General features: G+C 44.9%; 1 protein-coding gene across 1 annotated transcript; it reads right to left on the bottom strand.

Annotated features, from left to right (window-relative positions):
- Positions 1-630: 630 nt before the first annotated feature.
- On the bottom strand, positions 631-2,651 carry LOC117904765. The gene is made up of 3 exons (XM_034817521.1): positions 2,636-2,651; positions 2,300-2,362; positions 631-1,274 (listed from the first exon to the last, which is right to left on the bottom strand). The coding sequence occupies exons 1-3, from the start codon at positions 2,649-2,651 to the stop codon at positions 631-633; spliced, it is 723 nt and encodes a 240-aa protein (XP_034673412.1).
- Positions 2,652-10,467: the final 7,816 nt, after the last annotated feature.

Raw genomic sequence — 10,467 nt, 5'->3', positions numbered from 1 at the left:
ATCTCCGATGCCACAACATAGAGGAATCTTCATTCATAACACATCGTTTTGTTCCAATGTGAACATGCATAGTATTATTAGTGGTATTATTTTGCAAATTGATAGAGAAAAGACCATTAGACAATGTACCATTTCCAACAAGATTAGATTTATAAAACAAACTGAAAGATGTCTCATAAAAACTAAAGAAATAACCCAAAGGTACAATTCTTGAAACTGAAATCAAATTCCTAGAGAAACTTGGAACATAAAATGTCTTTTCTAAGTAAAACCACTACTTAAAACTAAATTGCATGTTCCAACAGCCTCCACATGTGAACGCATCTTGTTTCCTGAATAAATGCATTGCTCACTTGGCATTGGCTTCCTTAGGTTTCGCATACCCTGCAAGGTATTCGAAACATGGATTGTAGAACCAGAATCAATCCACCATGTGTTATAAATAACATCAACCATATTAGATTCATAACAAACAAATGAGATTGGTTTACCTTTCTTCTCAAGCCATTTCTGGAATTTGGTGCAACCCTTTTTCATGTGCCCCTTCTTCTTACAGAAGAAGCACTTATTAACCTTCTTGATTCCACCTTGGGGCAGTATTTTACCTTTCTCTTTCTTTTTGGCTTGATTCTAATCCTTTCCTTCCATTGTCATTAATGCATTCTCACCCAATTCCATTTTCAACCTTCCCTCCTCTTGAACACATATGGTCAGAAGCTCATTAATTGACCACTTATCTTTATGTGTGTTGTAGGAGATTTTGAAGGGTCCATATTGTTGTGGAAGAGTGTTTAAAATGAAGTGCACAAGGAAGGAGTCAGACATTTCAACCTCAAGTGTTTTCAATTGTGCCGCAATATCCCTCATTTGCATTATGTGCTCTTGCACACCACTCACATTGGTGAGCCTTAAAGATGAAAACTTCATTATCAAGGTGCTAGCAAGTGCCTTATCTGAAGTCACAAATTGTTCATCAATAGCCTTCAGTAATGCCTTGACATTGTCATGCTGATCCACAGAACCACGAATACCATCAGAGATTTTGGTCTTTATGAACATCAGACTAAGGCGATTTGATCGCTCCCATTGTTCATAAAGAGCCTTTTCTGTTGTAGTGTTGGTGTCAATAATGATTGGTTTGTCTTTTCTGATAGCATAATCAATGTCCATGCACCCCAAATGAAGGAGAATTCTCTCCTTCCAAATCTTATAGTTATCACCTTTCAATTCGGGAATGTCACATTTTATATTAGAGAAATTCGCAGGTTGCATGACTGCACAAAAATTAAACATACATGCTTATAATTCAAATTTGAGACTAATAAACAAATATCATGTTTTACCAATGTACTCATGTTCAAAAATTATGAATCTAGTGACATAAAACTTGTCTATGGGCTAAAGTTCTAATTTAATTAGATCCATGTAAAACCTTATGATAAAACTATCAAATTATGTTTCATTTCCTAATTCCTGTGGGTAATTAAGAAATATAATTTGATATTCCACCCTAATTAACTATACAAATTTAATATAAAAAATTCCTGTGGGATAAAATTTTATTATATCAAATATAATTAATTACCCATAATGTCATTTTCCTATATGTGATCCTAAAACAATTAATATATAATTTTGCATAATTAAAGATGTTGTGGCTACTCCTTAATTAATTAAAATTATATGGATCACTTGACATTTAATTAATTCACAAGAAAACTTATATAAATTGCATGAAACCATAAGCAATTTTTACACAAAACTCACTATCAATGTGCAAAATTTCTGAAATTGTATAAATTATAAGTATATTAATATCTAAAATTAAAACCATAAAAGCCTTTAAGAATAAATTTAATGTGCAAATTATTTAATTTAATGTTGTATGCACAATAAACCATTAAAAATAAAAATATGCATTCAACTAGCAAAAATAAATAATCTATCACATAAAATATCCATAAATTAACATATTTTAAAAAACACTAAATTTTATGATTTTTTTATTATTATTATTACAATTCACTAAATCCAGATGCAGGGACACAGAAATCCGTGTCATACAAGTCTTGAGGCAGAGGCTTTTTGAAGGAAAGAAATACTGGCTAAATCAACCCCTTTATAAAAAAATAAAAAATAAAAATAAGTTTATAGGTTGTTGTTAGGAGGACTCAAACCTGTGCAATGAATGAGGACAAGGGTATGACCAACTGGGCTACTGCCCCTTTTCTAAATACTTGTTTACCTATTTAAATCTTATTGACAGCCAAAACGATAAGCCCCTATAGTCGTCCCTTACCTTCAACTGGGTCTGTTTGACCCATTTGCAACCCGAAATGAAACCCGACGGTTTCCAGGTATTCTAGACACCAAAATGATGATTTAAAACACCGAAATGTTAGAAATATCATCTCCTAATGATTTCTAACAATATTTTTCATCAAAAACTTCTAAAACCAAAACCTCCAAAATGTCAAAACTCACTTGATTGAAAAATGCAGATTGTAAAATGAACAAGGCAAAGGCATACAAGGCTCTGATACCAATTGTAATCTTCATATCTAAACATGCTATAAAAAAACATTAAATAGCAATTAGATCATAAACGAAATTATAAACTGATCAGAAAACATACCTCCCACCATTGCCATTCTCCAGGTTAAAATGGGTTTTTCTATTTTCAGGTTTCAAGTGCTTCTAAACCTTCACAATCTCCACTTAGATGGTGTTTTGAAAACTGAAAAGAGATTGCAGGCTTAGGGTACCCTTCTGTTAGTGTTTTGCCTCGTTTTAAAAGACTCTCATCACTGAGTCTACCTGGAATGTGCACAAAACATGGGGTAGTGATGCGAACGTGGTTTGGAGCATGAATCCTCGTTCCTAAATTGATGGAATGATGTGGACCACATTTCGAATCACGTCTTCGGTTTATTACCGAAGATGTAGGAGAAATAAAATCCCAACACTTTGATGTTCATCTTATCAGTAATCCTGTTACATCAGAACCATCAATGTCATATAGAAGCATGGAAAATGAGCCAGCAATGAGAGAAGAAACCGGGCCAAAATTCTCTCCCTCTTTCAAGAGATGGTTAGGGAAAATTCAGAGTGTTTCAACGAAGGAGTCCCATTTCGACAAGGAAGCGATTAAGTTGCTGGAATTCCATCTGCTAGAGGAAGGCTACTTCTTTCGCTCATTGGGCGGGTTAAAAAATGATTGTTTTTGAAACTAAGGCTACTTCTTTCGCTCATTGGGCCACGTGGTGCGGGGAAGCGAAGAGGAAGTAGAGCATTTATGATGAGTCGCCGTCTTTGGGAATTCCCAAGCAGCGTGTCTATTCAATAATGGCGTAGTTTGAGCGTTTAGAATACCGAGAGGCTGTCTCTCATTTAAATAGCGGACGGAGTCCTTCACTCTTGCATTTTGTCTTCTGCATTTTCTACTGTATTTGCTGCTAGCGCATTCTCTTCAGCCTTCTGCGTATTCTCGTTTGTGAGTGAGGTTCGAAGGTTTCTACTATCAACATTTGTGTCGAGACGGTGACTGCACCGCGGAGTTTATCTTCTTTTTGCCAGCGTACACTCGGTACGTTCTCTTTTCTTGTATTCTACCATTTGTATTTGCTTTGTGGTTGCTTTTGGTTTGGGCAAGTTGCTTGTGACTGGGGGTTAGTATCAGTTTTGAGGGCTTTTTCAGGGAGCATTTAACTGTGTGTTGGGTGGGTTTAGGATTTTTGTTGCCCCCCTGGGCTTTTTGTGGGTATCGATTCGTCTTTGGTGTAGAGATAAGGGTTGGGGTGGGGATGCTGGTTATGTTTAGGTTTTGAGAGAGTTTCTGCTGTTTTTTTTTTTTTTTGGCTGTGGGGCCGGATTGCAACTTTTTTTACTATTGGTATTCTTTCATGCAGGTTTTGTTTCAACGTCATCCTGAAAAATGTCTACAAACCAGGAAGCTACTTCATCTGGCTCGTCCAGAGATGTTCAGGCGGAGAAATCCATTGATAAACTGAACGTGAGGGAGTTTCGCGAACGCTTCTACATCCCTAATGGAGTGTTCGTTGAGCTCATGGATGGAGAGGTTGTGTCGACTGAAAAAACTGAAGACAACTCCATCTTTTTTACTAAGGAGCAATTTAACACTGGGCTCCGGTTCCCTCTCCCGTCGCTGTTCAAGGAATTCCTTCACTTCACCCAGATTCCACCTGCTTACATCCATCCGAATATGGTTCAGGTGCTGATGGGGTGCAGCATCCTGAGCATGCTGTTCAATCTGGATCTAACGCTGCTGGAGGTCCTCTTCATTTACTCCATCAAGAAGGGGAAGAATGACATCTTCAGCTTCATTGCCAGCCTGTCATCCCTTCAGTTGGTGACCAGCCTTCCGGACTCGACCAAGGGGGTCGCCAAAGGAAGCGTGTTGGTCAAGGGCTTGTGAGCGGGCTTGACGATGCATCCGGACAGGCAGTTTGCTCCTAACCAGTCGTTGAAGGTCCCAGGTATGAATAAGTTACTCCCTGTCTCCTCTTGTTGTGAATTCATTCAGCATTATCAGGTGGCTGATATGCTTTGTTTTCTTGGGTGCAGGCAAGGACCAAAAGGGGAAACTGGTAGAATTGGCGGAGAAAGCCTCGTTCGACCGCTTGAACAGGCTTTTTGAGATTACGGTGGCCGAGAGAAGTTGTGAAACGCTTCTCTCCGTGCGGTTACCCGGGAGCCGTAGTCGTACGTACTCAGCATCCTCCCGGGGCAGTTGCCCAAAAAGGTGGTATTCGGAGAGCACTTCGTTCTGAAGGACCTCCCCTTCTATACGGATGCGCGAAAGGCGGACGTCCGGGCACGCAAAGCCCGTCTCAACGAACGGGAGGAGAAGAGACAAGAAGGAACGTTGCGGAAGGCTCCTGGGGATAAACGCCCCACGTCCACTCCTACCGTTGGCGCCCCAGCGAAGAAGAGGAAGAAGACTCTTAATAAGGGGAAAGAAATAAAACTTCCAACTCCCCCAAAGGAAGTGGTAATACCGCCTGTAACTTTTGTAAAGGCAGTAATAATAAGAACGCCAGACCCCCCCCCCCCCCCCCCCCCCCCCCCCCCGCCTTGCCGTCTGTTTCAAGCAGCTCTGGACGTCTCGCATGTTTGAACGGATCCGGGCCTTCGGCGCCAGCGGCTAGACGGTTGACTCTCTTGGCTGAGGAGGCGACCTCGGTGAACCAGCCGGACTCTCCCCAGCCGGACGAGGATACAGTCGGGGACTCTTGTACTGGAATGCTGCCTCCAACAGAAGAAATGGCGGTTGAAAGTCAGAGTGTGCCTCCTTGCGAGCTAAGCCCCCTTGCCCTTGTATCGGTGAAGGGGCCAGCTACAAGGAGGTCTCGTCCGGCCCGTGACTTGAAGTCTGGCCTCTTCGGGCGGATTCAGGATCATCTTCTGGAGACCATTGAAGTCAATTGCTCATCCGTCCGGGAGGATCATCTGGAGGGTAGCGAGATGGAGGTGGTAGAAGGGAACCCAACCGCCCTGGTGCTGGTCCCGGATGAGGATTCACCCGAAGAAGTTCAGCCTGCCGTGCATGATGGGGCCTCGGATCCGGGGGAGGAGCCGCACCCTACCGCTTTGTCAGGGGGGAGTCCTGTTGATGATGTAGCTTGCACCTCCGCTAGCACTTTCAGCTATGCGAAGTTGGTAGAGATGCTGAAACGGATTCCATCCGGCTCGGATGTTGCTGCGCCTTCAGCAAAAATGTTTGAATCGGCGGAAATGGTATAGCTTATTTTACTTTGATTTTTTCTTGCCATGTTGGTGTGTTTGTCACATGACTGATGATTGAATTTTGTTGTTGTTTTTCTGCAGCTGGTGAGCGGGATTCGCGGCATGGTTCAACAACACACTCTGTTTACAGACCTGCTGCGAATTTCTGATCACATGAAGGCCTTTGTCTCCCAACGCATGAACAGTGAAGAGGAACTGCGTTTGAGACTGGAGCGGGCCGAAGCCAGCTTATCCGCTGCCCGAAGAGCCTCTGAAGAAAATGTTGAAGCTTTGAAGAAGTCTCAGGAGGACAACGAGGCTCTCCGGATGGAACTTGCTGAGGCGAAGAGCCGGGAGGAATCCACAGACGCCCGCCTGCATGAGGTGGAGGGCGAGGTGGCCCAGCTGAGGAGCGAAGTGAGGCAACTCCGGACAGAGGTGTCCATCGAGAAGAAACGGAGAGAGGATCTGCAGTCGCGCCTATCAGTACAGAAAGAAGAGTTGGAGGCTGAGTTTGCTGCGCAAAGGGAGGAACTTGAGGCGGACTACCAGAAGCAGGTAGACGAAATGTACTTTTTCGGCTACCGTTGCTGCATGAAGAAGCATGGCATCAAGCGGGACGTCTCTTCGATTCCTCCGGGCGAGGAGGATAAGCTACACGGCAAGCCTACCCAATGAGAGCTTTTCTTTTTGTAATTTTTACTGCGATTCCTCTTTGTACTTTGTAGTTCGGAGACCTCTTTGTATACAATTTCTTAAATATTAATAAAATATATATATTTTTTCACATTGTGCTTCTATCTCTTCTTTCATTGGTAATACTGCTTTAGATTAGATACATTCCATGGTCGTTGCAATGGGGTTCCGTCTAGCTTTTGTAGATGATAGGCTCCACTTTCACTTGCCTTAGATACTATATAGGGGCCTTCCCAGTTGGCTTGGAATTTTCCTGCTCCTGTTTCAGCAGTATTTTCAAAAACTTTTCTAAGGACCAACGTACCACTTTGAAAGCTCCTAGGCCTTGCCCTGCGGTTGTAGTGAGCAGCTGCCCTTTGTTGATAGTCAGCCATCCGGATGGATGCGATTTCTCTTATTTCGTCTGCCCAGTCCAAATGTCTTCCTAATTCCGCATTTGCATCCTCCTGCGGTCCTGCTTCGGTCCGGATAGTAGGTAGCCCTATTTCAGTAGGAATGATTGCGTCCATACCGTATGCGAGGGCGAAGGGAGTGTCTCCTCTCGAACGTCCGGGTGCGGTTCGATAAGCCCACAGGACGCCGGGTAGCTCCTCTACCCACTTTCCTTTGGCTTGTTCAAGCCTCTTTTTTTAGGGCAGTGATTAGAGTCTTGTTTGTGGCCTTTGCTTGCCCATTACTTTGAGGATAACCCGGCATGGAGTATGAATTCCGGATGTTTAGTTCCGAACAGAAATTCTGGAAAACTTTGCTATCAAACTATGGACCGTTGTCGGCTATGATGGTTTGGGGGATTCCAAAGCGGCAGATGATGTTCTTCCATACGAACTTGGTGACATCTTTATCTTTGATGTTAGCGTAGGCCTCGGCTTCCACCCATTTACTGAAGTAATCCGTGGCAACGAGCAGGAATTTCTTCTGGGCTGCTGTGGCTGGTAGGGGTCCTACTATGTCCATGCCCCACTGCGCGAAGAGCCAGGGGCCTGAAATTGGTTTCAATGTCTCTGACGACACATGTGGTATGGGAGCATGCCTTTGACATTTGTCGCATTTTTTGACATAGGCTGCCGCATCCTTCTTCATTATGGGCCAGTAATATCTTTGCGAATGGGCCCTGTGCGCCAGAGATCGACCGCCAGAATGATTTCCACATACCCCCTCATGCAACTCAGCTAATACATACAGCACCTCTGAGTGGTTTAGGCATCTGAGGTATGGACCTGTAAAGGATCGCTTGTACAAGTGCCCCCCAATCAGGGTGAAGCGGGCGGCTTGTACTCGGATCTTGTGTGCTTGCTTAGGTTCTTCGGGCAGAGTGCCTGTCCGGAGATATTCTATGATGACTTCCATCCAACCTTTGTCGTCTGCTTGGTTTGCCTCAATGGTATTGCAAATGGAGGCTTCTGCAACGAAAGGGTTGACTTGCACATGTATAGACAATAATATGGTTTCTTTGATGGGGAGGGAAGCGGCTATGCCTGCCAGAGCATCCGCACGTCCATTTTCCACTCACCTAATTTTTTCGATCGTCCATTCGGTGAAGTGTTGTAAGGTGTTCCTTACTTTGGTCAAGTATCGCGTCATACGCTCATCCTTAGCTTCGTATTCTTTCTGGACGTGCCTTACCACAAGTTGGGAGTCACTATAGACCCGGAGCCTGGAGACAGATAGAGCCAGGGCGAGGTCCAATCCGGATAGGATGACCTCATATTCCGCTTCATTGTTAGAGGCGGGGAACCCCAGTCGGATGGCTTGCTCCAGATGTTCTCCTGTTGGGGATTGCAGCAGGAGCCCTACTCCGGATCCTGACGACCGGGAGGCTCCGTCAACCCGCAAAGTCCACCATTCTTTTTTACTTGATTCCTCGCGCTGGATAGGCCTTCGGGAATACTCCAGCACAAAATCAGCCATCACTTGGCCTTTCATGGATAACCTGGGTTGGAATTCGATTCCAAATTCGCTCAACTCTATGGCCCATTGAAGCATTCTTCCGGTTAGGTCCGGCTTGTGTAGTATGTTGCGAAGGGGTTGGTCGGTTAGCACGACCACCGGGTGGGCTTGGAAGTAAGGGCGAAGTTTCTGGGCGGCACTTCGAAGGGCCAAGGCTATTAGCTCCATCTTTGAATACCTTGTTTCTACATCTGCTAACGCTCTGCTGACGTAGTAAATAGGTTTCTGCTCCTTGGGTGAGGGGCAGCGGAACAGAGCAGTGCTAATTGCCCAATCTGACATAGTCAGGTACATATACAATTTTTCTCTGGGGAGGGGGCTGCTTAGAATGGGTGGTTGCATGAGGCAATGCTTAATTTTTTCAAAAGCGCTTTGACAGTTGTCCGTCCATCCGCTTGCTCCAGCTTTGCGGATTGCCAAGAAGAAGGGTCGTAGTTCATCAATGAAGCGGGCTATAAAGCGCCCTAGCGCGACAAGCTTGCCCGTGAGGCGCTGTAATTCCTTTTTGCTTCTGGGGGGTGGTGTTTCCATGACTGCCTTTACTTGATCCGGGCTAACCTCTATCCCCCTCTGGCTGACCATAAATCCCAGGAATTTGCCAACACTTACGCCGAAGGCGCATTTAGAAGGATTCAGCTTCATGCCATACTCCCTTAAGAGTTGGAAGACTTCTTGAAAGTGGAGGACATGTTCTTCTCAGGTTTTGCTTTTAACCACGATATCGTCGATATATACCTCCACTGTGCGGCCAACCAGAGGTTTGAAGATCTTCGTCATCAATCTCTGGTACGTGGCGCCAATATTTTTGAGTCCGAACGGCATGACTTTGTAACAATAGAGACTGTGTGGTGTTATGAAGGCTGTCTTTTCTTCATTAGCCGGGGACATAGGGATTTGGTGGTATCCGGAGAAGGCGTCTAGGAATGAGAGCATCCCTTGCCCAGCAGTGGAATCCACAATTTGATCTATCCGTGGCAAAGGGAAACTGTCTTTTGGGCATGCATTATTGAGGTTGGTGTAATCAACGCATACTCGCCATTTGCCTTCTTTTTTGGGTACCACCACTACATTTTCCAACTAGTCCGAATATTCCACCTCTTTGATGAATCCGGCTTCCAGCAACTTGTCAATCTCATCCCGGATAATCTTTTGCATGTTCGGGTGAAAACGTCTAACTTTCTGCTGGATGGGTCTTGCTGTTGGCAAGACGTTAAGCCTATGAGAGACGATGGAGGGGTGAATTCCTTTCATATCAGAATGCGCCCATGCAAAGACATCATGATTTTGTCAGAGGGTGTTTTGAATGTTCCGGGTCTCTTCAGGCGTCAAGAGGGAACTGATATGTGTAAGGTGAGTACCTTCTTCTGAAATTTGGATTGTTTGCAAGGGATCCGCTACCGGGGGATCTTTGTCCGCCGGACACAGTGATTGCTATTGGTCAAGTGCATGGGTGGACTCAGGGAGGGGTTTATCCTCCTGGCTGGTCCCCGCTTCTCGTGCTATCTTGTAGCATTGGCAAACGGCTAATTGGCTGCCGTATAGGTTGATTTGTCCGTCCTTAGTAAGGAAGCTTACCATTTGATGATATGTAGAGGGGATGGCTTTCATGTAGTGCAGCCATGTGCGCCCCAAGATGACATTGAAGGGTGATAAATCTTGTACCACCGAAAATTATACGTTGAGAGTGACTAGGCCAGCTTGGACCGGCAGTACAATATCTCCCAAGGAAGTAGTTGATGCCCCGTTGAATCCGGATAAGATTCACCTAGGATTTTCGAGGCCTGTGAGACTGTGTCCCATGTGGCTAATGACCGATGCTTGTACAAGATCGGCCGAGCTGCCCGGGTCAACCAGGATGCGTCTTACGTCAAAATTTCCCATCTCTAAGGACAGGATGAGGGCGTCGCTGTGCGGCTGCAATATCCGGGTGGGGTCTACTCGTGGGAAAATGATTGTCCCATCTATGGGGCGAGGGCCCCCCCCCCCCCCCCCCCCAAGTTATCCCAGGCCAGATGGAATTGATACGCTCGCGCACTAATGCTTCCCGTAACAATCTCTGTCTCTTTCGTCTGGAGTCAT

The sequence above is a fragment of the Vitis riparia genome, chromosome 17, assembly GCF_004353265.1.
Source record: "Vitis riparia cultivar Riparia Gloire de Montpellier isolate 1030 chromosome 17, EGFV_Vit.rip_1.0, whole genome shotgun sequence".
In the NCBI taxonomy this organism is placed as follows: Eukaryota; Viridiplantae; Streptophyta; class Magnoliopsida; order Vitales; family Vitaceae; genus Vitis; species Vitis riparia.
Note: the sequence above shows the minus strand (reverse complement) of the source record. Positions and strands in the feature narration are given on the sequence as shown.

Excerpts from the sequence above, each read along its gene's own strand:
- LOC117904765 (XM_034817521.1), bottom strand. Across the intron at positions 1,275-2,299 it reads TCAAACAGACCCAGTTGAAG|TCATGCAACCTGCGAATTTC; the intron begins GTAAGGGACGAC and ends ATTTTTGTGCAG.